This window comes from Parastagonospora nodorum (genome assembly GCF_000146915.1).
Source record: "Parastagonospora nodorum SN15 chromosome Unknown scaffold_11, whole genome shotgun sequence".
Taxonomy (NCBI): Eukaryota; Fungi; Ascomycota; class Dothideomycetes; order Pleosporales; family Phaeosphaeriaceae; genus Parastagonospora; species Parastagonospora nodorum.
The window spans coordinates 258,237-283,577 of record NW_001884559.1 but is presented as its reverse complement, the minus strand read 5'-3'; the positions used below and the strand labels follow the sequence as shown (position 1 = coordinate 283,577).

Genomic DNA, 25,341 nt, shown 5'->3' with positions numbered 1-25,341 from the left:
CGTTCTAGACAAAACAAAATCTTGGCACGAGCGAAAACTGATTGAGGTTGCCAAAATGATTCCGAATAGATCCGTGGTATCTAATGAAAAACGCTACGCCTGAACACCATGTTGCTGCTTCGCTACACCGAGCCTGGAGCCGTGAATAACCCTTTACGCAGGCTTTGGACCAGCTTCATCAAGACCCTCCAGCCCCTGCATGGGGTCCATGGGTCCATTCGATTCTTCTTGCACCTGCTCAGTCGCCTGTCGATCTTCTTCGGTGACAGCATGCTTCGCCAGCCAGCCCTCCTACACGACATTAGTAGTCGACACCAACGTAATTAACAGCAAAACATACCTGCTCCCACACTGCTGTCTTGCTGCCGAGACCTTCATTTGCATCCTTCTGGGGCTTCGCATTTGCTACTTTGATGACCTGGCCGTAGAGTTCGCTTCGGTCCATGTTGTCGATGGCATCGTTTGCATCGGTGGCAGTCTCAAACTCGACATATCCAAATCCTCTGTGCTCCTCTTTTGCGCCGGGCAAGTCCGGTTTCGGTAGGTTGACTTCGACAATGTCGCCAAACGGTAGGAAGGCGTGGTAGAGAGTCTGCTGTGTTACCGCCTGATCGAGACCGCCGACGAAGACAGTGGCTTTAAGCCGCGACTTATCCGAGAGATTTGACATTGCGAGAAGCGACAAGGGAGTGTTGCCGTGAAAGTGATGCGAGCGCGTGGTTGGGCTGAGAATTCGATATCACGTGTCGGTAGGCGAGACGATGGTAGCGGACCCACTTGCCAAGGCGATGATGTCCAGGGAAGGACAGGTGGATGCTCTGGGTAGAAGCAGCATCGCTGCCTTGCTCTCCAGCTCACCATTGACACATTGCGGACACGGTTGCTTCGACGTAAATATCTCCGACACACGCTCTTCAAGATTTCCTTTCTTCCCCCAAGATTTTGTTTGTCAGGCACTCACCAATCGCTAATACGACGCCTCGGTGCGATCACCACCTCCCACCATCATGGTCCGCCTACGAGAAATCCCGAGGACGGCCACGTTCGCCTGGTCGCCGGGCCCGACGCAGCCGTTGATTGCTACGGGAACAAAAGCTGGCGCTGTTGACGCTGATTTCTCAAATGACACGCAGCTCGAGCTCTGGGAGCTCAAGCTGGACGATGCCGAGCAGGGTGTTGAGCTTCAGCCCGTTGCTACGGTGAGCGTAGATTCAAGGTAGAGAGCCACTAACCTGTAGTGCAGCATGGGATGGCTAACAATATGCCAGATTCAACGATATTGCCTGGAGCCAGCCCAGTGAACAGCACCCGAGGGGCATAATAGCTGGCGCGCTCGACAGCGGCGCATTGGTACTATGGGACGCGGAGAAGCTGCGCACAGGTGCCAGGTCAGGGATTACGACAACTTGTTACTGCCAGAATACTAACCTGCAGCAGCGACGCGCAAATCGACCAGATTGACAAGCACACCGGCCCAATCCAGGCCATACAGTTCAACCCCTTCCGACCCAACATACTCGCATCCGCCGGCGCCAAAGGCGAGCTCTTCGTGCACGACCTCGACGACGAATCGAAGTCTTTCAGGCTCGGCAAGGCAGGAGCCAACCCTGACGAGTACACTACACTGGACTGGAACAAGAAGGTCGCACACATTCTGGCCACCGGAAGCAGCGGAGGCTTTGTGACCGTCTGGGACGTCAAGGGCAAGAAGGAGAATCTTACCTTGAACCACTTTGGACGAAAGACTGTGAGCGCAGTATCATGGGATCCAGATGTTCCTACGAGGCTGGTCACCGCTATCCCCACGGACCAGAACCCGCTTGTTCTGGTTTGGGACCTGCGCAACACGAACGCGCCCCGAAGAAGACGCTTCAGGCACACGACCAGGGCGTCCTCTCGCTTTCTTGGTGTCCACAGGATAGCGACATTCTGCTGTCTTGCGGAAAGGACAACCGCACAATTGCATGGAACCCGCACAGCGGAGAGCAATTGGGACGAATTTCCGGTCGTGACAAACTGGACCTTCCAGACCAGATTCAACCCGTCGAACCCGAACCCTACTCGCGACCCGCATCATTCGATGGCAAGATTGCCGTTCAGACACTCCAAAACACTGGGGCCAACGCAGACCAGAGCAAGACAGCCAAGCAGGCACCAGAAGGCGAGGACTTCTTCGCACAGACTCATGCGGAACCGCAGGGAGCTTCGTTCTCGCTCAAGTCGCCCCCCAAGTGGCTGAAGAGGAGAGCTGGTGTGGCTTTCGGATTTGGCGGCAAGCTTGTGCGATTTGGTGTCGTTGATGCGAAGTCGAAGATTACCATCTCTACGTTTGCAGTAGACTCAGATATCAGCCAGGCTAGCGAGGACTTCGATAAGGCGCTGGAGACGGGCGATCTGACCTCGATCCTCGAATCGAAGATTTCCAAGGCCGCGACCGACGAAGAAAAGGCAGACTGGACCGTCATCGAGACTTTGACTTCGGACAACCCGCGCACCAAGCTTGTCGAGTACCTTGGCTTCGCTGACCAGTCGGAGGAAGCGCCTGCTGAGGTCAAGAAGGAGGCGCAAACCAACGGTGACGCTGACGAGGGCTCATCATTCTTCGACAATGCGACCGATGAGGGTAACTTCCTCTCAGATCTGGCAGCTAGGAAGGGCGCAAAGACGAACAACCCATTCCAGGTGTATACTGGATCAGAGTCTGAGGCTGACACGAAGATCACCCGTGCTCTTATGCTTGGTAATTTCGACGCCGCATTAGATGTTTGCCTGAAGGAGAACCGTCTCTCTGATGCATTCATGATCGCCATCTGCGGCGGTGAAAAGTGCGTTGCGAAGGCGCAAGCTGCTTACTTTAAGAGGCAGTCTGATGCGCCCAATTACCTGCGACTACTCGCCTCTGTCGTTGGTAAGAACCTCTGGGACTTTGTGTATAACGCGGACCTCAAAGACTGGAAAGAAGTCATGGCCACCATCTGCACCTTTGCTGACCAGGCGGAGTTCCCGGACCTCTGCGAAGCTCTCGGTGACCGCCTAGAGGAAGCGATTGCTGAAGGCACGACTTCGTACCGCAAGGATGCGTCTTTCTGCTACTTGGCTGGCTCCAAGTTGGAGAAGGTTGTAGTCAACTGGGCTCAAGAGCTTCAAGAGAACGAGAACGCTGGTCTGGAGCAATCAGAAACCGACAACAGCTTCTCAATTCATGCCCGGTCACTGCAGGACTTCATCGAGAAAGTCACTGTATTCCGCAAGGTGACGCAGTTCAAGGATACTGAACAGTCAAAAGAGAATGACTGGAAGCTCGAGCCATTGTACGCAAAGTACGTCGAATATGCGGACATTGCCTCTGCACATGGTCAGCTAGCTATCGCCGAGAAGTATCTCGACCTGCTTCCACAGAAGTATCCTGCAGCAGATGTGGCAAGGAACCGTGTCAAGCAGGCGACCAGGAAGGGTGCAGCACCAGCCGCTGCTGGTCAGAGACAGTCTCAGCCTGCTGCCGCTCAGCGAGGACAACGTGTGGTACCAGCTTATGGGGCTCCCGCACCACAGCCCACACCAGCCCAGCGAACTGCCTCACCATATGCTCCAGCCAACCCGCTGGCCCCAGCCCAAACAAACTCACCGTACGCTCCTGTCAACCCATTGTCGCAACAAGCACAGCAGGCTACTCAGCAACCTCCAGCACGAGCCGGAGGCGCATACACACCAGCTGGATACCAGCCAGCACCTGTGCAACAAGGCTATGGTGGCTATGGACAGCAACAACAGGCTCCACTTGCTCCTCCTCCACAAAATTTCTCCAACCCTAACGGACCGTCAATTGTACCAGCAGCCAATCGCGGCCACATTCCTGCTTGGAATGACACCCCAGACTTTGGCCCGCCCAAGACAGCCTCGCGTCGTGGTACTCCCCTGAACGCTGTAGCATCGCCTTTCCCGAACCAGCAGCAAAACTACGGACCCCCAGGGGGTGCATCTCCTGGATTCCCACCACAGTCAAGACCCACCCCTCCACCTCCGCCAAAGGGACCCCCACAGGGCCCGCCTCGCATGACATCCCCACCTTCACAGGCAGGCGGAGCCCCGCCAAATGCACCAAACCCATACGCTCCGTCTCCTGCAGCAAACAATTATGCCCCGCCTCCTAGTGGCTTTGCGCCTCCACAGCAGGCTCCCGTGCAGCGCGGAGCATCGCCCTACCAGCCGCCCCAATCTGCAGCACCGCCTTCGAACCGTTATGCTCCCGCACCAGGTTCACAGCCTTCTGCACCATCAGGTATGGGAGGTATGCCGCCTCCTCGCAACATTGCACCACCTCCTGGCCAGTTCACTCCTGGGGCCTCTGCTTATGCACCATCACCGTACGCTCAGTCACCAGCCCAACAAGCTCCCGCAGCTGTAGCTCCACCACCACGAGGACCACCTCAGGGCCCGCCACGTGCTGGTCCTCCACCAGGCGGTCCTCCTCAGGGCGGCCCGCCTAGGCCAGAGTCGCGGCCCGGTACCGGACAGTCCCAACCCGCTGCACCGGCTGCGGCCAGATACCGTAAGACGTGTTCTCTCAATTCCTTTGATTTTCAGCTAACCTGTCTAGCTCCCGGCGATCGTGAGCACATTCCCATGGTCTCACGTCCGATCTACGAAATTCTCGGAGCCGAAATCCAGCGCGTCAAGGCGAAGGCACCAGCACAGTACAAGGCGCACGTCACCGACACCGAGAAGCGCCTCAACATTCTCTTCGACCATCTCAACAACGAGGACTTGCTTAAGCCCGACACCATTCAGCAGATGAACGAGCTCGCAAGCAACATCCAGGCGAAGCAGTTTGACGAGGCAATTGCCATCTTCCAGGACTTGATGACGAACAAGAACGATGAGGGCAGCAATTGGCTGGTAAGTGATGTCATCACTTTCGATGCGGATGTGAGCTAATGGTCTGTAGGTTGGTGTCAAGCGCTTGATTCAGTTCAGCAAGTCGACGCCTGCTTAGTTGGACGGCGGGGATAAGTGTACGAGCGGTGTTTTGCGTGGCATGTTTGCAGCTTGTTAGCGTAGTATCAGTGATAAGAAAAATGAGACATGATTCAGACGTTGAATCACTGTCACAGAAGTCAATGTTGAGGTCTCTTGATGTTGCTTGTGCGCTTCTGCTGAATGATGAAATGTCTTTTTCACGAAACACAAACCTGATACGCATATTGATCTGGTATTCTCTGTCAGCGATGTTGCACTTTCTAGTCTGGTATACTACCCCACTCGTCCTCGTCTTCTTCCTCGACAGAAAGAAGCACCAGTCTTCGTGGGACTAGGACGTGCCTCTGACCTCCAGATTGATGCAAAGGTCCTGGAGCAGCTTGGACGACATCTGGCACGGATTGAGCCGCGGGTTGCCCATAGACCTTGCCTAATTCACCGCGATAGTCTTCGTCGTCGCCCTTGTCGTCCTCAAGAACATGCTGTTTCTGCTGCTTTCCTTACTGCTCTGCCTCATCTAACAACATGCTAGGACATCTCAATTAAGCTAGCACTCGAACGCGAAGCTTCAGGGGGTTGCACAGCCCTTTTTTAATTCTTCCTGAAGTTGTACTTTGCTTCCTCGAGCGTGTTTTATGCGATTGCAGTGTACTCGCCTTTCTTCATGGTCTCAAGTCTTTGGTTGCAGCCGCAGCATGTATCGTTGCGCGTGACGTCCTTGGCGGCAAGATGTTCATTGCCCCCAGAATGCTTGTTCGCGAAGGCTCATAGCTATAGCAGAATGTAAAATTAGTCCGCATATTGCATGATGTGAGGCAGTGTGAGAGATATGCCAGTGTTGAAAAAGTTCAGCTGAGGTTTTGAACTCACGCTTGAAAAAAAATGTTCGCAATTCAATCGATATTCTGGGCCCACCTAGTACCTGCAACAATTCCTGCGCACTGTGTCGAAGTACTCTAAATGCTAAGAGCAGTTAAGTTAAGCTATCTGACTTCAAGGCAGTTTCAGCGCTTCACAACGCACTAATAAGCCTTCAAGTCGACCCAGGCTCGTACATTGACATAACAACCGCCTTTTTAATAGTCTATTAAGTTTAAGCAGAGCGCGCACGAATCATCGCAGCATCTGATAGAAAAGCCCCCCTCCCCCTTCGGGGATCCCAAATGTTGAATGGCACACAATGAAAAGGTTCAGCCGAGGTTTGAACTCACGCATAATTCTGTTGTTAGAATGTAGAAACACAAATGATTTTACCAACAGGCAAACACGCTCCTGATACTCTGATTGCTTTCATCACGCACAAGCTGTAGCTGACGAAGATGAAATCCCCCGCTTCCGGTCCCCCACTCACTCGGCCGCATTCCCCCTGACTCGACCAATCACAACACTGAACCGCTGAACACTATCCCACCATCAGACTTTTCTCGACTTTTGCATCCTCCCACATGCCCGAGATATCTAGCTCTGGCATCCCTATCTCACCTTACTAGCATTATGTATTATCTAAATCAGGTGTACTTCATCAAATCATATTCTGGCTCGGTGGTGTAGTTGGTTATCACGTCAGTCTAACAAGGCACTCGCCCTCGGACACTGAAGGTCCCGAGTTCAAACCTCGGCTGAGTCATCAAGCGCGCGCGAGCGCGTTCTTTTTGCTTTTGTGGTGGTCTTTTTGGTGGCCTGTAGCGGTTAGGGATTTGTGGGTGTAGGTTTGGGGGCGTCGGGACCATTTGGAGCTAAGCGAGTCGGGGAAGAGGGGATTTTTGGAGATTAGGGAATCGCAAAATCAGTAGAGGAGTTGCAGGATTGTACTTGTAGGCTTATTTTTGTGTGCAAGTGTTGTGTGACTCAGGTGATAGAAAGTGAAGATGCGACATTGAAGCATGTGGTGGAAGTCTGCTCGTACAAGATGGCAAGCACGGTCTACAAATGCAAATCCAGACATCATTGATAGCATGCTTTGTCCATGCTTCCAGCTGACTTGCTGTCTTCAGTGCCCAGCTAGCTTTGAATGAACGAGCTTGGGCTGCCTTCAACACAACCCTAACTTTGAATGAGTATGTCGGGTCAAAAAGCGAAGCTGAATCGTAGTTGGTAGTAGCTATGTAGTTCGGCCACACTTAGGTAGTTGAGTGGAGCGATGAATGAATGGATAGATCGCATGTGTTACTTTTATTCTGGTGTCTCAAAATGTATTTTACTCTCATAGACTCTTCTCTGAGAAGGTCCCGAGGTTTCGGAGTAATACGGCGCTGGATCGTCGTGGTTAAGAGACTTTCTACTGGTTCTGTCAACTTATATTTCGCGCTCTTGCTCCAGAGCGCTATTCAAGCCGCTGCCTTCTTGACCTCCATCGAGTAAGACGTAGCACGACACCGCCTAACTAGCACAACACTGCTCACGAACTATTTTCCACTGTACCCAGGTTGGTAGCTCATCTGTGAACTCTACTGAGTAGAACGGACTATCGTTTCTGAAACATGAAGGCGAAAATCGCTGCGTAGCAAATAAGAGAGATCATTGTTGCAAGCACAGTTCTGTGCATAACAAGGAATGGGAATGAATATGGCCGAAAGCTGAGCAGTGGTTACGAAGATAACGAGAGAAATCTGCGCATTTTACTGCCACGGCCAATTTCTAACTGATTTAAGGGTGCCTGGTCCTTGTTCGCCAAATACCCGATCTAGCATCTTGTCCTACTGGAAGCTACTCAGCACTACCATATGAAATGTCTACCAGGCAGCATGTCTGGAAAGATTGAACTCGTGTTGATCTTCGAAAAGGTCATATTCCATGTGCTAGTCTATTGGCAAATGCTCGTGCGATGGAACGACGGGTAAGTCCAGATACAGAACAAAATGGCAAGACTAATCATCAAATTAGACAACAAGGCCCAGCGTCTATCTTTGGCCTACGTGATGGACTGCTGCTACCTGTTTCAGATGAATCACCTTCTCAGATGGCTTAAAATTATGATTGATAATGGATTGCAGCATAGCAAAGGCTGAAAACCTTCACAGGGTATCTATGCATATTCGGGCCCTCCAAACGGCTGCGAACACCTTCAAGAGTCAAGACAGGTCGAGAAACAAGTAAACTTGCTGTTTAAAGATCCTCAATGGACCTTCCGCTCCGGCTCAACGCGTAACATCCCGCTATCTACGCCTCCCACCTCCTTTGATTGTTCTCAATAAACACCTTCCTGAACCGCAAATGCATCAAATCACTCGTAACCTCCATCGCATTCTTCGCATTCTCCCTAACCAACTGCCTCGTGGGCTTCTGAAACAGCTGATCAATCTCCTCGAGCGTCTTGTCCTTGGTCTCCGGCATGAAGAAGATCTGGTAAAACCATCCCAGCACCGCGATGCCGCCGTAGAAACCGAGCGACAGACCGGTGCGCGTCATTGCGTTTTGCATGCCCGTGAAGTTGTACGTGACGATGAAGGAGGACAGGAACAGCCACCCGGTCGAGGTGGTCATGCCGTAGGAGCGCAGGTAGGTGGGGTAGACTTCGGAGGGAATGACCCAGGTGAGTGCGGCGTAGGAACCGAAGAAGAGCTCGTAGAGGACCAGGCCGGTGAGGTAGACGCCGAGCTGGGCGCTCAGCGTGTTAAGCTGGTAGCTTATGCCGACGAGAACGAGGCCGATGAAGAAGCCAGGTAACATGGCAATGGCCCAGAAGCGACGGCCGCATTGTTCCATGAGGAAAATTGCGGGGATGGTGCCGAGGAGGAGAGCGCCGCCGCCAACGAGCGACATGTAGGTTGCGTCGTACGTGTCGAATCCGACTTGTGACATCAAGACTGGGGGTGAAAATTAGCATTCGTTCGGAATGGTTGGTGATGTCAGGACATCTATGGAGTGCTTGACTCACCTGACATGTAGTACATGATAGCGTTGATACCAGTAAACTGGCCCAGGAAAATCATTATGTTGGCGTAAATAATCGCCCGACGAGCCCGAGGCTTTGTGAAGAAATCCATCCATGGAAAACGATTGGTGCGACCAGCTGCAACCTCCGCCTGCTCCTCTTCCGTGCTGATCTTCATGACAAAGAACTCTTCGCGAGCCTCATGCGTAGCAACACCACGGATACGGCGCCAGACCTTGTATGCCTCGAGCGGCTTGCCCTTGTGCATAAGGTACCGAGGACTCTCAGGCATGAACAGAATACCAACGCCCATGATCGTAGAGAACACGAGCGAACTGCCGAGAATGTAACGCCAGCTGCCGTCGACAGTGATGAACATGGCTGCAACAGCATATCCGAGGACTTCGCCGAGCGCAATGTTGAACTGGTATAGCGAGACCAAGTTACCGCGGAGTCTGGACTCGACTGTCTCGGCGACGTAGACTGGCACGGTACCGCCCTCGAGACCGACGCCGGCACCCAGGATGACTCGCGCGGCGACTATCATGCCGTAGTTGACACTGCCGGCTTCGAGCGCGCCACCGATGGTGTATAGGATGCAGGAGATGATGATGGCCCAGCGACGGCCGAAGTACTCGTTACATGGGGAGATGAGAAAAGCTCCCGCGACAGCTACGTAGAGTCAGAGTGTGCGTAATTGGGGTTTAGAACGTGATTCATACCTCCAAGCGGCATGCCAGAGTTGACAAGCGAGTTCTGCTGATCTGTAAGACCGAGGTCCTTGGGCAGCGTCAAGTTGGCACCGGAGATCAGAGACTGGTCCAGTCCGGAGAGCAATCCGCCCATAGACGCAAACGCGACGAGCATCCATGTGAAGTGCTTGGGGTTTTTGAACTCCAGATCGAAGAAGCCCTTCTTGTATCCTTCCTGCTCGAGCTGCTTGTCCAGATTCTGTATCAAATTCTCCGACTCCCAACCGCGTGCATCTTCCATCTTCTCGGTATTCGCCTTGGGGCCTTCATAGTCCTTTGGTGGCGCGAGTTCAATCTCCGTCTTGGGCTGTGTCGGAGCAGATTCCTTGAACTCTGTTGATGGCGGCATCACGTCCTTGGTATCTTTCTCGTCCATTGTGAAATGAGATTGGGCAGAAAGCCTGCGCAACAAAAGCGACTATAGGGGAAGGCAAAAAGACGACGCGCTCAACCGGTTCCTCCCAGCAGGCTTCTCCGCCCTTATAAACCCCAGCGAAACCCACATATGCCCATGGAGCAAATCCCCATGGTACTCATCAAACCATGGAGTGACGTAGTCCGTGGAGTCCCCATGTCGCGTCTCGAGGCACATGCACGCAAAATCTGCTTCCCCAATGTGCCAGCGCGTGGCCCTTGCACAGGACACAAGACGAAACGAATGCCCTGGCGTCGCAAGATTATCGATAATATTGCTGAGAGGAGTAAAGATCGGTGGGGAGCGAAGCACGCGGGCCAACGACTTGGTGGAGCTTGAGTGCAAAGAAGCTTCTAGCGGCTCCACTTGCGGCTCTGCGCTGAGGTTTTAGGTCGTTCCGATAGTCTTTCCGGTGGGGTTGGTTCTATTGCAGTAACATGAAGATGCTTTTTGGTACATCGTGTATCGAGTAATTCTTTGATGGAAATGAAACTCTTCGGACAGTGAATGGCCAAGAAACTTGTCCTCTACAAGCTTCCAACAAGACGGCGGGAGTGGCGTGTGCGCCGGTTCGCAACCACGTTAAGCGCTACAAATGCTTAGTTGCCGATCGAGAGCCGCAAAACTTGCCATGCCAACGGATCCTGGCTTCCGAGTCAGATGTTGAGTCTGACAACTAATCGCTAGCGTTTCGCTGGCATGGAAGTGGTTCAACCATGGAGAGCGCAAGCGGAGCATATCGGACTCTTTACTCGATTGAGCATCAAGGTGTGCGAAGACTGCGTTTAGTAGTATGCCACCCGCACCTCCGCCTACGGTGGACATCTCCGCACACGCTTGTGTTGCGTAACTTTCATGTGCCCCTGGGGTGAGATGTGGAATCGTACAATTAATCGGAAGAAACCGGCAACCAGCCTCGCAACGCATCGGTGATCATCTCGATTTCGTTCAAGATGTACTCTGATATGCGCAACAATGGGTTGGAAATGTACTGGAATGTAGAATTTATGTGGTGGTGGCCATGTACAGTTCATGTATCGTGACTTTCGTGATGAAGAATCTATGGAATAGTGAGTATGTGCCCAAGAATACAAAACCACCTCGATAGGACGTGAAGTTGGCGAGCATCCTTTACTTTCCAACTATCAGACACCAGATTCCCATACAAGCTCCCAGTCATGAACGCCTCATCATCATGCGAATCTGTCACAACCCACCACCAACTCATATCGTTTACTCTTCACTGTTTGTGAGCCTTCAATGTCTGCTGGCATTATAAAAAGGCGTCCTGTAGTCTTTTGCTGTCAGCCTCACAATCTCTTGATGGAATCATAACAAGAGTTTTATATCCCACCTCCGCGAGCCCAACAAATAGGATTTAGGTAAACTTCGTCATTGCACTCAGTAAAATGGGCAATAAGCAGTCCAGCCAGGGCTATCCAGATCGAGTCGAGGGCTGGTATCCTCCTAACACTATGCGGCGCGACAGAATGAACTACCCGCCCTCACCATATCCCGCCGCGAGACGAATAAGTAACTCCGGTCGCACTCCACTTACAAAAAGGAATCTCAGACGAGTTCCTGATGGGCAATTTAGTCTAAAGCGTGGCAGGTGGGCGAGAGCGTGGCGGGGATACGGGAGAGTGAGGGGGGAATGAGGGAAAGTAGCGTAGTGTGAATAAGTTTGATGTTTGACTCTTTAGGCCGCTATTTCGCATTACTGTGCAACTTTGTCGAAAGTAATGACTGTGTTCATATGCTGATATCTCAGCGGTGGCGAACTAGGAAATTCCACGTGATCGAAGCTTGTTCGAAAGCTTCGTTATACGTTTGCGTGCACTTTACATCGTCCTTAGCGGCCATACTCCCGCCCCAAGCGAGGGCGGTATCGTAATCTATCTGCGGAACGATATCATTCGTGCATGTGGTAGCGGAAACAATTGCCGTACGAGGTGCCGCGAGTGAGCGAAGTTCAGACGCTTCGCGTCGGGCCAAGGAGCGAAGGATCGTACAACGGGTACGCCAGTGTAGTTCATGCAGGCTTGCAGATAAGATAGGCGGCCGTTGACTTTTGGATATAACAATATAATATGACGCAATGTATGCGCATAAAATTCCATTTGCTTGATGCTGCAGGTCGAATCGTGGGTGCCATATTTGGAGGCCAGGGATATCTCTCCAAGGTAGGACGCGGAGCTTTGGGTCCGAATAAACCTGGATTGCTGCTTGATTTTTAGGGATCTGATGGCCGACTGCATCTGATATGTGTCTTGTTGCTTGTTCAGAACAGCTTCGTCAAGTTTCTGGGGTCGTGGATTTCCCGGGTCGCCAAACTAGAGGTTCTCAACTACGACGGAAGGCGACCAGGGTGCAACAGTAGGCAGTCCGTTCCGTAGCCTGAGGCCATGTACAGGGCCTTGCCGTTGGATTTCGAAGCTAATGACGCTGTGTATAGCCTCGGGCTAGGGCAATGCTCCTATTCACTTTCCCCAGTAGTTGATAACCCGCAGTATGTGCATCGAAATACTCGAGGCTCTGGCGTATCGAGCACAGAAATGACGTATCAAGCCACAGTACTGCGTCCTCTTACCGATAATGCCAGCTCTTTCTGTGTCCCAGGTATCTTTGCCTCGATTCAAGTCCCTTGCCATGGCGAAAGTCAGACCGTGGTGACTGGCACCTGAACCGACAAAAGACCCCCGTGAATATTCATGCGGATAATCCATCCTCCAAATCTAGGTTTGGTTCGACGTTCCGTTCCCCATATGTTGTCATGTACTCTAAACTCTTCACTTCGACCCTTCAACCTTCGCCTGTTCCTTCGCCTTCACCCTCTCATGATGTTTCGCAATCTTCAGCTCCATCTCATGCTTCTTTGCTACTAGATCGGCGCGCGAGAATTCGAGTTGAGCAATTCGTTCTTCGGGGGTGGCTTGGAGGATGCGTTTCTTCTCCTGTAGAAGTTGGATTAGCACTGTTGCCGGACTTGCAAGATTCAGTTGGACTTGATGGTAGTAAAGACCAGAGACGTCCTGAAGACAGTCGTGACATACCTTCTGCACAGTAACATCCTCCTTCAGCGTGGCGCCGTAAATCGTCCCAGTAATCGTAACAGCCGCGACGCCACCCGTCATAATCCATCTGCGGACAGCTTGCTGTGTGGTCGCCATGATGGCTCGACCAAGACGTAGGAGTTGTACAGTGTAACAAAGATTCAACCTCACGACGCCGGAAGCTGCCCAGGTGGTGTGCAAAAATGTCTCAGCCCCGCCAAGCCCGACCCGTTTCGTTTCGCCGCGGGAGTGCCTTCCTCCCCGCTTTCCGAACAACAAACAAACAACCACGAAACTACAAAACGATACCTACGGTGTGATCGATACGCGCCGTATTTCGACGCGATTCTATACGAGATGTCGAACCTCCCGCGCTCCCAGCCGTCGCAATCGCGCCTCAGCACCGTGCCCTCGCAGAAGCCGCGTCAACTCTCGCACCTACAAGCGCAACTCGCGCAACTGACGGCGAATATGGCGGATCTGGAGAGCCTGATGAGGATGACTGCAGGCCAGGCGCAGGATATGCGGGGATTGGGAGGGTATGCCGGTGGATTGTAAGTCTGCCTGGGTCCTAGATCCGCACTGTCACAGTTGGCATGGACGTGTTTCGTGTTGCTAATTCATTGCGAGTAGATTCATGGCCGCTTCGAAAGTCCTGGGCGAAGAGACGGTTAAGGGAGGGGATGACAAGGGCGGGAAAGATAGCGAGAAGTGAGGCTGCTTGATGGATGGGTAGCGAAGAGGCGCATATCAGGATGCCTCGAGTCCTCCGAGGGAGGCTACGATAACGTATCGGCGCGGACGGGGTGGCCACGTGTGAGACACGCGCACCATGTGGTATAAATAGGAGATACAGAGCACGCTCCTGGCCGCGAGAGGAAGGAGCACGTTATGGCCGGGGCACGAGGGATATTCGGCGAGGAACACGATGCAGATGGTATTGAGGTAGTTGACAGTCAAACTCGGAGAGGGAAAAGGTGGACGTAGTCGATGGTATGGCATTCACACATACGACAGGCTGTCGAAAATTGCTGGCAATCTTCAGGTATCGAAGCCTCAACTCTGCTTCAGTGGGGGTCGACTGAGCACCACACTGAAGATCAGACACTCGCAGAGTGTTCGAATTGGTCCACTGGAGTACCTCAATGCCCATCTCTCGCCGACGGCCATGTTGCACAGATCCAACAATTGTGAGCACAGGACCACGAGCGCACTTTGCAAGATTCCCCTCCCTGTTATCAGCCACAGTGATTCGCCAGCGCAGCTCCGTTATCCATCGCCAAAGGCAAAAGCCCGCATGTCTTCCATGCATACTTGACAGCCGCATACGGCCGATAAGATACCAACACTGTTTCACGTCCACGATAGGAAGGTTGCGCCACGATTATGGGCACACGAGCAGTAAGCACATCTACTGATTGGATGCTGAGGTTCCAATTGTGGCTGATGTAAAGGGGGTTGGCTGGGCGCGGTGAATTTGCGTGCGAATGGCACCCGCTAAGAATGTCGTTATCAATTGCGCAATGATAAGCAGCAATGGTGAGCATCCCTTACAGAGAGACGTGTCTGAGCGGTCCTGGTATAAAGTAAACGTTGTTTCCGCTTCTTCCACGTTTACATAGGACTTTGGTGGGGAAAAAACGCCATTTCGACTTCCACATCCGCAGCTAAAGGTCTTGCGCTCCGCTTGCTGCCAAGACTAACCAACATTTCGAACACCACACCATACTTTACCTGTTGGGCCTGGAACATTGGAGGATGATAGGAACTTTTGAACGGTGAAGGAGGCTTGCTGTTGGTCGCATCGCAATGTCGTTAAGCCCTGTTGAGCTGAGAGGCGCACGGCATGCTTCATCGCCTTGCGAAGATCGCCCAGCATAAAACAGAGCCAATGTCCGCGGAACGACTTGCTCGCGGAGACTTCCTAAAGTCGTCAGATCAGCACCATCGGCGATGTCTACCAAAGGCAGTCAGAGAGTGACAATCCCACGGCCAAGGCCGACACACCCCACCCACCGATTGGATATGGATATTGAAGCTCACGAGCCTCCACGTCAGCGAAGCACACGAGCAGGACCCTTTCTGCCCACAGCCGGCCCGTTGAAGGACCCTTCTCCACCGATCGCTACGACTGATGTAGATGTGGAGGAGATCGAAGAACGGCTGGTCGAATATCCTCCAAACAACTTCTAAATGAAATCACGTATTTCCCCCCACGCGTATCCCACGCGCGTACCAGGGAACAGTGCCCATTGGTGTCTCAGCTTCGTACAACTGGGATCACATCCATACACAGCATGCAATGTGCATTGGTCATGTGAGAGTAGTCCGTGATTCCGGCGGAATGCTACTTTTGGACCGCATGTTATTCATGTGAGTGTTGGCCAGCTGGATTTCACGCGGCTCTTCGGACATCAGTCTCTTGGCCAGGCATTTCCGCACCTCCTAGGACTTAGCTTAACATGCGACACCGGAGGTAGGCTCCGAAGGTGAGTGCATCGCCTCCCGAAGGGCGAGAACACGCGAACATGTGCAATAGCTAAAAGTGTTTAACAACTCTTGCAGCCGTAGCGTGTGACAGTCAGCAATTTCGGCGACATGCTCCAGAGTGGAGCGGATTCTGTCGGTATTGGCATGTGGTCTAGGCTATGCCATCCCTGCCTCGTCAATGCAAGTCAGACGCTGTGGCGCGCGAGGCTTGCAGGTGCCAGGATGACACCCTTGACATGCTCCGCATGGAGGAATTGCGTGGGATGCATCCAATTTATACGGACCTAGGATCCTGCATGCTGCATTTTGGTTCAGAGGCTGCAGGCCCAAGTCGTCGAACTCCACCGTGAATTGAAACTTGAACATGCAGCACACGAGCTTTTGCGTAGTGGCATGAGTTGAGTAAATCTTGTTGTTATCCGAGTTCGCATGTGAAAGCGCCGGTATGCAGGGGTCTAGACGATCTTACGATGTCGGCCAACCCCATCGAAGCTTGCTCGTGAGTCGGGCCCTGAACACCACCGCAGTCGCACCTTTTTCTGCCTTACGATTGTTTGCATCCGATCTTTGCCCCGATCTGGTTGTAGCGGTCAGAAATTACGGCCAATCGTATATTGCCGTTATGGGAAACTTTGACCGGCTAAAATCTAGTCCGGATCGAAGCAGGTATGTGCATGTAGTAGAAATTTCTGAATTCTTGCCTTGACCTCATGTCGCCAATTCTTGCGCGAACTATCGCTAATTCTTCGGTTACATGTTTGCAGCAACGAATTCCAGGGCTGAAAATCCAAGATGGTCTGAGCGAGGGCCTGCATGAACGGGCTTTGAATCTGGCACGGTGGATCCTCGGACCCTGTGATTGTCGCCATGTGCAACAGCTTCATCGGCGGCGGGAGCTAAGAAAAATACCACCGAACAAGAGACTCAAAGGCCGTTTGGATTGGTTGCAGCGGGCTTCTTCGTCTGCTTCTCGAACGCAAATCCGTAGACGTTGGGCGTGAAGCCACGGCCCACGTCATTTTCGAGATCCCCAAGCCAGGATCTGCACATGTCAAGATATTGTCCTGGCGGAAACCTATCTGCATGCTCCACCGTGTACTGCTGCCGAAGTGAATTCCCGGTTGCTGAATTATGCAGTCGTGTACAAAATCGTTGTAAGCGCTTTGTCAATATTGCCTTTGCTCGTAGACACGCCGTACTCGCCAGAGGAGGTCTGTTGAATGGAACTAGATCCTCCTGTGTTCGAAGTCCACGCGACAAGCCGTCCTGGTGGAGTTGTTGCGCAGTCTAAGCAGTGGGGACTAGCGAAGGACCCTGAAATAGGTATGTAGTCGGGAATTGTAGGGTGGCAAGTACCGCCCTTGGGCACGCTCTCGGCAGCGATCGGAGCGACTACCCCAACTAGAGGCTGTCATGCGCAATGGGGATTTGAATCATGTCGACCGCAAAATGGTCGTCGCAACGAGGCGTACACTGTACCCATGTCTTGTGCTGTTTAGCAAGTGGCGACTAGGCGACTAAGTTGCGTGCTTTGCGCAGCTAGAAGTCGGCATATCCGTGGTGGCTGAAGATTGCAGGTATGGCTACATTGATCCGGTAGAGACACTAGGCGTCGATGTAGAGGAATAGTAGACCTGGGCTAGCCAATGAGCATATATCAAAGCGGTGCTATACTTACCGCAGTCCAAGCCGGCTGGTGGTGGGTTCTAGCTCTGCAGTAGGAGACGTCAACAGGAAAGCGAGCCGCCAGATCGGGCGTGCCGTCAGTGCGAGGTGACGTCCTGAGATCGACGGAGACATGCAAGCAGCCAGTTCTCTGAGATGTGGCTGTCTCGTGAGGAAGTTGTGCGCGTGTCCATGCATCTACCCGGACGTCGACTCTGGCGGTGTACGGTGTTGTTGTTACAGCTGCTAGACCGAGCACCTGTCGGAGAAAACTCCCACATGCCAGTGGCGGCTGTCGCAACGACGTCTGCCCAGTGCACCAAATTGTTCGAGCTGCACGGTTCAGGCGGTCTCCATCAATGGACAGGGGTGCATGTGTGCATCTTAAAGCAGGCGAGCATTCTCCCGTTCAGCCCCCCGGACGGTTGATGCCCTCGATCGAGCCTTCCCCACGGCATTCAAGCCGCGCAACACGGAACATGGCATAGACAGGTGTCGTGTGGTCGTGTGCCCTTGGACTTGCTTTTGGGCGCATGCGCGGTTCACGACTGCGGAGAGAGAAAGCGAGGGGTTGCGCCCCAAACAGTGTCCCTCTGGTTGCCGAACTAGCATATCCTTGAAGAGATGGCTGATTGGCTGAAATATATGGAGACGGACGTGGGGTATCCATTCACGACTCGACCCACCCAAGCGCCATTAGCAGCCGTCGCACGCTGCAGGCCGGTAGACCCAAGGTCGACCCAGAGTCCATTCCCAATTATTCGGCCGCTCACTGGTGGTCCGAGAGAGGTTGCTGTTCGTCGTCAAAGCAGTGCCAAAACCGATATCCATAGTCACATATTCCACCTTTGCCATTACTGCTCGCTATCCTCCGCCCTTCGCTCTGGAAGGCCCGCTGCTCCCTGGTTCCGCTGCTGTAGCACTCTGGCCTCCGCCGGCTGTGGTCGCATGTAACGCGTGGGGTCTCTTCCGGGATCGAAAGCACGCGCCGAGCAAGCTACCAACGACATCATCGCCTATTCTAAGGCACGCACTCTTCTCCAGCACAGGCCAAATCCCATCGGCCGCCCGTGGATTCTGCAGTGCCAGAGGGCAGAATGGACCTCTCACCCTCTGAAGACGCTGCCCGCCGCGGCATGCTTGAAGACGCCATGTTCCCAGCTTTTGGCAACGATGCCAGCAGCCCTAGCGTAGAGTCGCCCGAGCAGATGCAGAAGAACGATCCGCTCGGCACGCAGATTTGGAAGTTGTATTCGCGCGCAAAGACGCAGCTGCCCAATGCAGAGCGCATGGAGAATCTCACATGGCGAATGATGGCCATGAACATGCGACGAGCCGAGCTCGATCGCAATAAAGGGTACGAATGCCGCCATGTTCCTCGTGCTGACTGCAGCCTCCGCTCCGTGCGACTCGTTGTACACATGCTAACCACGCCTTCCCTCTGCGCAGAAATGCTCCAAACAGCCAGAGCAACGGCTTGATGCCGCCGCCCAGCGCGAGTGCCAGGCCTCCGCCCAGGACCGCACCCAGCGGCATTGCCCAGCAGCTGAGAAAGTCGTCGGAGCAGCAGGCGCAGGTACCACAGGCGCATTCACACGCGCAGTCACAGGCCCACTCCGACACTATGAACCTAGACGACTTTATATTTCCTTCGTCAGTCGGTAGTCCTGCGGGCCTCTCGCCAGAACCGTCGAATGATACGCCTGGTCCATTTCATGCAACAGCCCCAGCAATCCCGATAAGAAAGCCTAATCAGGGTAGCGACCAAGATATCTCCCTCGCCCGCGCATCTGCTCCTTCGGTCCCTCCCCTGATCAACAGAGAGAATGAGTTCGCCTACGTTCCTCGCCACGTTCGCAAGACCAGCATTGACGAGCGACGAGTGAGTTCCTTATCGTGCGACTATCGTGCCTCTCCACAGCCATGCTAACATGCTTATCAGCCACCCAAGCGGCGCGCTGAGGCCTCTCCACTGGTCCCTCCCGTCAACAGCATCATGATCCCCACCGACGCCCAGTCCGAAGCCGACCTGAACCAGTACTCGCTCGACCACCCGATGCACCCGCCCACCTTCCCGGCCTCGCAGGCCTCGCAGGCCCAGGTGCCCTTCTCCATAGACACATTCCAGATGCACGAGGACCCCATCATCAACTCGGCTGGCCCATTCCAGCAGAACTTCGCCTTCTCGCCCGTCGGCTCGCCCATGATGAACAACCACAATGCCTCCTACACCAACATGTTCAACCCCAACTCCATGGCCTCGTCCCTCAACTCGACCGACTACTACTCTCCGCCGAGCTCCGCTTTCCCCTCTGCTGTCTCGACGCCACAGCCATTGCCCGACGACAGCCAGATGTACTTCGATCGCACTGGCATGGACATTCGGGGTCCCCACGGGGGCTCCTCGTACGGCCCCCACCGCCCCTCCAACCTCTCCACATCCATGCAGCCACAGTTCGTATTCAACCCTAGTGGTCAAGACTCTGTGTTCAGCCCAGTCACAAGCACAAGCTCGTCGTTGCCGTTCTCAGCACCCTCGTTCGGGCACTCCAACCACGTCGACCCGAACCAGGTGATCCACAACAACCTGCCTCTACGACAGCAACATGAGCTGCAGATGCAGCGACAAGAAAATATGTTCACGTTTGGCGCAGACTCGGACAACGAGGACGAAGAGGGCGGCGCTTTTGCAGACCGCACTATGCCAAACCCAGACTATTCGCCCATGGATGACGGCAGCATGGACTTCACCGCTGGTTTCCAGTGGGAGACCAACCTCTCCAACCAGTTCAATCCGATGCAAGCGCGATACCCGGCAGGACCCCCACGCAAGACCGTCACCATTGGAGGGGCCGAAATGGTGTCCTCACCGCAAGACCACTGGAGCTCCGGGGGCAGCCTTGGACGGACACACGGCTCAGCTGCCTCAGTGAGCGATATTCGCAATCGTGGGAATGATCCCCGACGCCAGAAGATACCCCGCACTAGCTCGACACCCAATGCAGCCGGAATGGTGCATGCAGGGATGCACGGCCGCCCGCAATCCTCACCAAACTCACCACCAGAGTCAGGCTTCAATTCTGCAGCGCCCTCGCGGCCTCAGAGCCCGGGTGGCACCAAGCAGGGCGAAGGCAGTGCACCTACAACTTGCACCAATTGCTTTACCCAAACTACGCCATTGTGGCGCCGCAATCCCGAAGGTCACCCGCTTTGTAACGCATGTGGTCTATTCTTGAAGCTGCACGGCGTCGTGCGTCCTCTGTCTTTGAAGACTGATGTCATCAAGAAGCGCAATCGAGGCAGTGGCAATGCCCCAGTCGGCTCAGCTGCGACACGGTCATCAAAGAAGCCATCCCGCAAGAATTCGATCGCGCAAACACCGGCCACGACACCAACGTCGCATAAGGCGGCCGATTCCGAATCCCCCAAATCCACAGGCTCCATAGGTGAAAGACCTAACACGGCTGTCTCAGTAGCTTCCAGTGCGCCGAACTCGAAGACTGGTGGTGTAGTCCCGATTGCCCCTGGCCCACCCAAGCCCGGTAACACAACGACTGCCCCGCAGCTTCGTGGAGGAAATGTGGCGCCACGACGCGCTCGTGCCCAAAGTAAGAGCGGATCGCAAGAGCTAGAAATGGCTGATGCGGATGATACAAACGGGCGTGCTCCTCCACTGCGCAGGAAGGATACAGCAATTGCCACACCCAGCGCATTTCCTAGTCAGAACCTTGGCTCTCTGCCCATGGGTGCCATGGGCCAGGGCTTGCAGTCTTCTGGACCCGCAGAATGGGTAAGTAGAATAAATCTCGCCCATCATTCATGCGCTAACAATACCTAGGAATGGCTGACGATGAGCTTGTAAGCTCCAGACAGCCTTGACGACTTCAAATCATGTCATGGTCGATTTCCGGCGTTCGGAGTCATTTACCGACAAGCGCTTAGGTGTATGGGTTGATTGAATCCATGTGCTTCTCCTTTCCCTTCTGTCCAGTTTTCGATACCTCGTTACCCGTCACACGCTTCGGCTAAGATAGACAAGGGTCGCTATTTATTATCGCATTACTCGATCGAATTGCTTTTGTCGCTGGATGGAGGAGGCAGGCGCTCCATCGAGCTACACATGGCACTAATATGTCACTCGAGGGCACGAGCATGCGAGTCGAGAACTCGGGGCCTCTGATCGATCTCCTCGCATGTCGTCCAGTCTCGAGCGATTTCGGTTACTGCATGAGCTTACGAGAAGATACCGTTGGATGCATACAGAGGTGGCTGCGCGTTCTGTCTATGGTCCATCTGCTTTACGATGTTTTTTTTTTCTTTGGAACGCGCAACTGCAAGGCGTTCACCTAATTACGGTATGGCCAGGGATGGATATGTTACGTGGTGATTTCCCGCATATACGTGTGTACATAGAGGGTTTGCGTGCGTCGATTTTGTGATATCCTGATGAACCTGTATTGATCCAATGATGGATCCGATGAGCAAATGCTATTCTTTAAATTCACTTTATGACCTCTTCTGCTTCTATGTGATGGCGACTTGAAGAGTATCAGTGATTTGACATAAAGGTTTGTATGGCTAAGAGCTAGCTGATGCATCTAGCCTCTTTCTGCTTTGTACCTGTTTGAGAGGTTAGCAAGGCAGGTCTCCCGAAGAATCCGTTGTGGATTGCAGCACTAGATGGTTCGAGACTTAGCCCAGCAACTATCAGTCGTGCGGATACTAAACTTTATTATTTTGCGATTATGGCAGTTTCAGGTCCACATGGGAAGGCTCGTTCCTTCGCTTTCCTCGCCCCGAACGGTACCCCACATACGTCATACGCCGATGATTGGGGAGGAACATTGCGTTACTGAACTTCTTGAGCATCACTCAACACACAATCAATTCTGCCTACTTCGGCATAATAGCAAGAGAGAAAAACCGCAATTCATTGTGCGAAAAAAACCGAAAACAATGCCAAAAGCATTGATACTGATTGCGGACGGCTCGGAGGAGATTGAGTTTGTCACTCCGTATGATGGTATGTATCCGGAGCACCTTACCTGCAAATTCAAAGTATATGTACTAATGAACCCTCCCCTTCAGTACTCACTCGAGCCGGCTTTGAAGTTCAATCCGTGGGTGTCGATCTAAAAAACGAAGGCTATGCACAGTCCGTCTTCCACACAATGTCTCGCATCAATTGTCGACTCTTGAACGAACCTGCCGAATGCAATTCCACCATACATGTCCATTCCTACTGACTGCATGTCTCTCAGCATGACCCGCAATGTCCGCATCGTCCCCGACCACACAAACCTCACCTCCTTCCCGCACCAACTTGCCCACGAGCACTACGACATCTTGATACTCCCCGGTGGCGGCCCCGGCGCGAAGACTTTCAGCACCAACCCCTCCGTCCTTCAGCTTATCAAGTCGTTCGTCCGAAGCGGCAAATTCGTCGCTGCGATTTGCGCTGGCACAACAGCGCTTGTCGCCGCGGGAATAGAGAAGAAGATAGTGACAAGCCATCCGAGTGTTATGCAGGAAATTAAGGGGGCGGGCTGGGAGTATAGTGAGGAGAGGGTTGTGGTGGATGGAAAGGTTGTTACTAGTCGAGGGTGAGTTTGCTGGATTGAGGGGTGTACGTGTGTCAGAGGCTAATGTGTGAGGGTAGACCAGGCACGGCTCTGCTGTTTTCGTTGACGATTGTGGAGGTTATGGTGGGCAAGGAGAAGAGAGATGAGGTTGCGGGGCCGATGGTTGTTGCTGCTACGCTTTGAGGTTTGGTAACACAAGGTCGGTGCAGTGTACTTGCGCTCGTGCTGGGTTTTGCTTACTGTTAGGCAGAGAAGATTGAGTGCCACTATGTGTCGGTCGATATTGTCAACGCTGACGAGGTTTTCACTGTTGCTAGGATTCATCCACAATGCATGGCATTGTGTTGCTCACTATGCTCACAATTTTTTACTTCCTTATATTGCTTTCATGTCTCCACAACCTTCTTTGCAATTCTCCATCATCTCACTGGGTCAGTCTCACGGTCATGGCATCCATTTCGACGATGACTCAAACTTCATGTATGAGTACAGGGCCTAAGCAACCGGTTACCAGAGATCTACAATCCTATGCTCTCTTTAGCAGGCGCTTTACGAAGAAGGTGGAGCTTGGTAAAGGTACAGACGGTGAAGTCGTATCGTACATTGATTCATACACTGATACCGAAGTCGCAGTGAAAACTCCACGCCAGGGGGAATCTTCACGACGCGCAGCCCACGCGCAAGACGCTATCAGGAAAGAAATTGCTCTTTTGAAGACCCTAGGCAAACATGACAACATTCTTGGCATGCTAGCTTCATGCAAAGACTTCAAGCCAATGGCCCCCGCCATCTTCTTCCAGGTTGCCGATCTGGGCGATTTGATAGGCTATTGCATGAGATGGCATAGCCAGCAGGGAACTCTCGGCTTGTCACAACGCATACCGGAGATCACCATCCTGAAATTCATGCACGACATGATCCTCGCTCTGGAATTCCTCCACAACGGCAGCCGCTGCTGGGTCCACACCGACATCAAGCCCGACAACATCCTCGTCGTAACGCCACCCACCTACACCGGAGGCGACATCACCGTGCTCCCGACCTTCAAACTCGGCGATCTCAGCCGCATGCTCGAGTATCCCAGCACATCAAACTGCGTCTCAGGCTTCTGCGAATGGGCCGGCACATTCGAGTTCGCGCCCCCCATCTCCGAGCGCTTGGGTCCCAGCAAGCCCTCATCAGATATTTGGGGCCTCGGCGCCACAGTCCAGGGCTTCGCGCTGGGGATCACGCCCGTCATATCCAAGGTTAAATTCATCACCGATCGCATGCAAGCCGGTGAATCCTACCCAGACATCAAAGACTACCCCGCTTGGGCAGAAGAGTACTGGCGCGCACTTCGCGAAGTCGTATACCGCCCGCTCAACATCTCGCTCTCCGAGCTCGTCGACAAGTGGGACATTGATACCGGTTCTTCATCCTTCCGGAACATTGAGGCCCATGTGCCGTACAGCGAGGGGCTCAACCAGGTGTATGAAATGATGCTGGAGCCGGAGAGTGAGGCCAGGGTTTCAGCAGCTCATCTGGCGAAGTATGCAGTGCCGTTTCTCGCGGAGCAGATTCTTGTGGAGGAGCACTTGGATCTCGCCGAGGAGTATTTTCATGAGCAGGGGGTATTGCTGCCGCTTGAGCCGGAGGGGAAGATTGCGGCTAGGTTTCGTCTTCCTAAGGGTGAGGGGTTTGTGCAGTTTCCTGCGTACGATGGAGCGGGGCATGAGGAGGTATATTAGTTGTTGATTTCCGTGCGCTGTGTCTTTCTGCGATAGTTCAATTTTTAGGCATTTGATATCATGCATATATGTTCACTGCTATTGTTATTGTAATCCACCAAATCTGAAAAGCTGTAATGTCCATCCCTGGGTCACGGGACGTACCCCGAGGTAGGACGATTTTGAACTTCAGACCTTTACTAAAATGATAAACGAAAGCATAGAGGCGCGCGCGAAAAGCAAACAACAGTGACCGCTGTAGAGTGCATTAGCGCCAATAGTAGGTATCTAAACCCTATGATTATTTAGCCGGCTACCACCTATCAGAGCAACTAGACTAGTTAACTTGACAAGCTTTCGAGCGAGCGGCGTGATCGCCGCTTGCACTGCGGATTAGTAAACCACTCTCACACTGATTAGTGAACCACTCTCCCACTGATTAGTGAACCACTCTCCCACTGATTAGTGCTTGCGATCATCAAGCACCTCGAAGCAGCACCTGTATACAGACGCCATATTGTACCTCACGACGGGTCTCTGCGCAGGTTGAACTTGAGAAGTAAGTATAAGAAGATAGGCAGTTGCGCGATGCAGTCGCTAGCGATTGCGGCTTTACCATTGCAGGCAGCAACACCAAGTCAGGCCGATGTGCTAGCAAGGACCCAGCCCACTTTTTGTGGATGGCTGACCATTCAAACTGTCTATTCAGCGTTCCGTAGTCAATGCTAACTTGTTAATAAAAGGGGGTTGAGCAGGACATGTTGCAGCTAGTGTGATGGGGTGGGCCGCAATCGCTAGCGACTGTAACAACGTCACTATAATAA

At 53.2% G+C, this 25,341-nt stretch overlaps 14 protein-coding genes and 1 non-coding gene across 15 annotated transcripts; 10 read left to right on the top strand and 5 right to left on the bottom strand.

Moving 5' to 3' along the window:
- Nucleotides 1-153: 153 nt before the first annotated feature.
- On the bottom strand, nt 154-670 carry SNOG_07410 (hypothetical protein; the record flags this gene model as incomplete). The annotated part of the gene is made up of 2 exons (XM_001797692.1): nt 154-291; nt 341-670. The coding sequence occupies 2 exons, from the start codon at nt 668-670 to the stop codon at nt 154-156; spliced, it is 468 nt and encodes a 155-aa protein (XP_001797744.1).
- A 337-nt stretch (nt 671-1,007) lies between these two features.
- On the top strand, nt 1,008-4,993 carry SNOG_07409 (hypothetical protein; the record flags this gene model as incomplete). Its single annotated transcript, XM_001797691.1, is given in 6 exon segments — nt 1,008-1,216; nt 1,269-1,388; nt 1,438-1,828; nt 1,876-4,549; nt 4,598-4,926; nt 4,946-4,993. The coding sequence occupies 6 exon segments, from the start codon at nt 1,008-1,010 to the stop codon at nt 4,991-4,993; spliced, it is 3,771 nt and encodes a 1,256-aa protein (XP_001797743.1).
- A 1,520-nt stretch (nt 4,994-6,513) lies between these two features.
- SNOG_16663 lies at nt 6,514-6,604 on the top strand. Its single transcript is given in 2 exon segments — nt 6,514-6,551; nt 6,569-6,604. It is a non-coding gene; the product is annotated as a tRNA-Val (tRNA).
- Nucleotides 6,605-7,721: 1,117 nt separating this feature from the next.
- Nucleotides 7,722-8,073, top strand: SNOG_07408 (hypothetical protein; the record flags this gene model as incomplete). The annotated part of the gene is made up of 2 exons (XM_001797690.1): nt 7,722-7,813; nt 7,998-8,073. 2 exons carry the CDS (start codon nt 7,722-7,724, stop codon nt 8,071-8,073), a joined length of 168 nt encoding a protein of 55 aa, XP_001797742.1.
- Nucleotides 8,074-8,136: 63 nt separating this feature from the next.
- On the bottom strand, nt 8,137-9,979 carry SNOG_07407 (hypothetical protein; the record flags this gene model as incomplete). Its single annotated transcript, XM_001797689.1, has 3 exons — nt 8,137-8,783; nt 8,855-9,523; nt 9,574-9,979. The coding sequence occupies 3 exons, from the start codon at nt 9,977-9,979 to the stop codon at nt 8,137-8,139; spliced, it is 1,722 nt and encodes a 573-aa protein (XP_001797741.1).
- Nucleotides 9,980-12,365: 2,386 nt separating this feature from the next.
- On the bottom strand, nt 12,366-12,669 carry SNOG_07406 (hypothetical protein; the record flags this gene model as incomplete). The annotated part of the gene is made up of 2 exons (XM_001797688.1): nt 12,366-12,454; nt 12,609-12,669. The coding sequence occupies 2 exons, from the start codon at nt 12,667-12,669 to the stop codon at nt 12,366-12,368; spliced, it is 150 nt and encodes a 49-aa protein (XP_001797740.1).
- A 138-nt stretch (nt 12,670-12,807) lies between these two features.
- SNOG_07405 (hypothetical protein) lies at nt 12,808-13,188 on the bottom strand (the record flags this gene model as incomplete). The annotated part of the gene is made up of 2 exons (XM_001797687.1): nt 12,808-12,972; nt 13,072-13,188. 2 exons carry the CDS (start codon nt 13,186-13,188, stop codon nt 12,808-12,810), a joined length of 282 nt encoding a protein of 93 aa, XP_001797739.1.
- Nucleotides 13,189-13,428: 240 nt separating this feature from the next.
- Nucleotides 13,429-13,786, top strand: SNOG_07404 (hypothetical protein; the record flags this gene model as incomplete). Its single annotated transcript, XM_001797686.1, has 2 exons — nt 13,429-13,625; nt 13,702-13,786. The coding sequence occupies 2 exons, from the start codon at nt 13,429-13,431 to the stop codon at nt 13,784-13,786; spliced, it is 282 nt and encodes a 93-aa protein (XP_001797738.1).
- A 176-nt stretch (nt 13,787-13,962) lies between these two features.
- SNOG_07403 (hypothetical protein) lies at nt 13,963-14,265 on the top strand (the record flags this gene model as incomplete). The annotated part of the gene is made up of 2 exons (XM_001797685.1): nt 13,963-14,026; nt 14,117-14,265. The coding sequence occupies 2 exons, from the start codon at nt 13,963-13,965 to the stop codon at nt 14,263-14,265; spliced, it is 213 nt and encodes a 70-aa protein (XP_001797737.1).
- Nucleotides 14,266-15,024: 759 nt separating this feature from the next.
- On the top strand, nt 15,025-15,264 carry SNOG_07402 (hypothetical protein; the record flags this gene model as incomplete). The annotated part of the gene is made up of 2 exons (XM_001797684.1): nt 15,025-15,124; nt 15,212-15,264. The coding sequence occupies 2 exons, from the start codon at nt 15,025-15,027 to the stop codon at nt 15,262-15,264; spliced, it is 153 nt and encodes a 50-aa protein (XP_001797736.1).
- A 1,221-nt stretch (nt 15,265-16,485) lies between these two features.
- Nucleotides 16,486-18,081, bottom strand: SNOG_07401 (hypothetical protein; the record flags this gene model as incomplete). The annotated part of the gene is made up of 5 exons (XM_001797683.1): nt 16,486-16,603; nt 16,707-16,962; nt 17,034-17,046; nt 17,240-17,609; nt 17,939-18,081. The coding sequence occupies 5 exons, from the start codon at nt 18,079-18,081 to the stop codon at nt 16,486-16,488; spliced, it is 900 nt and encodes a 299-aa protein (XP_001797735.1).
- A 242-nt stretch (nt 18,082-18,323) lies between these two features.
- On the top strand, nt 18,324-21,730 carry SNOG_07400 (hypothetical protein; the record flags this gene model as incomplete). Its single annotated transcript, XM_001797682.1, has 4 exons — nt 18,324-18,583; nt 18,676-19,108; nt 19,169-21,016; nt 21,065-21,730. The coding sequence occupies 4 exons, from the start codon at nt 18,324-18,326 to the stop codon at nt 21,086-21,088; spliced, it is 2,565 nt and encodes an 854-aa protein (XP_001797734.1). The 3' UTR covers nt 21,089-21,730.
- Nucleotides 21,731-22,053: 323 nt separating this feature from the next.
- SNOG_07399 (hypothetical protein) lies at nt 22,054-23,127 on the top strand (the record flags this gene model as incomplete). The annotated part of the gene is made up of 5 exons (XM_001797681.1): nt 22,054-22,249; nt 22,315-22,381; nt 22,488-22,829; nt 22,886-23,007; nt 23,059-23,127. The coding sequence occupies 4 exons, from the start codon at nt 22,054-22,056 to the stop codon at nt 22,989-22,991; spliced, it is 711 nt and encodes a 236-aa protein (XP_001797733.1). The 3' UTR covers nt 22,992-23,007; nt 23,059-23,127.
- A 69-nt stretch (nt 23,128-23,196) lies between these two features.
- SNOG_07397 (hypothetical protein) lies at nt 23,197-24,538 on the top strand (the record flags this gene model as incomplete). Its single annotated transcript, XM_001797680.1, has 2 exons — nt 23,197-23,288; nt 23,353-24,538. 2 exons carry the CDS (start codon nt 23,197-23,199, stop codon nt 24,536-24,538), a joined length of 1,278 nt encoding a protein of 425 aa, XP_001797732.1.
- A 116-nt stretch (nt 24,539-24,654) lies between these two features.
- On the top strand, nt 24,655-25,236 carry SNOG_07396 (hypothetical protein; the record flags this gene model as incomplete). Its single annotated transcript, XM_001797679.1, has 3 exons — nt 24,655-24,688; nt 24,984-25,076; nt 25,142-25,236. The coding sequence occupies 3 exons, from the start codon at nt 24,655-24,657 to the stop codon at nt 25,234-25,236; spliced, it is 222 nt and encodes a 73-aa protein (XP_001797731.1).
- Nucleotides 25,237-25,341: the final 105 nt, after the last annotated feature.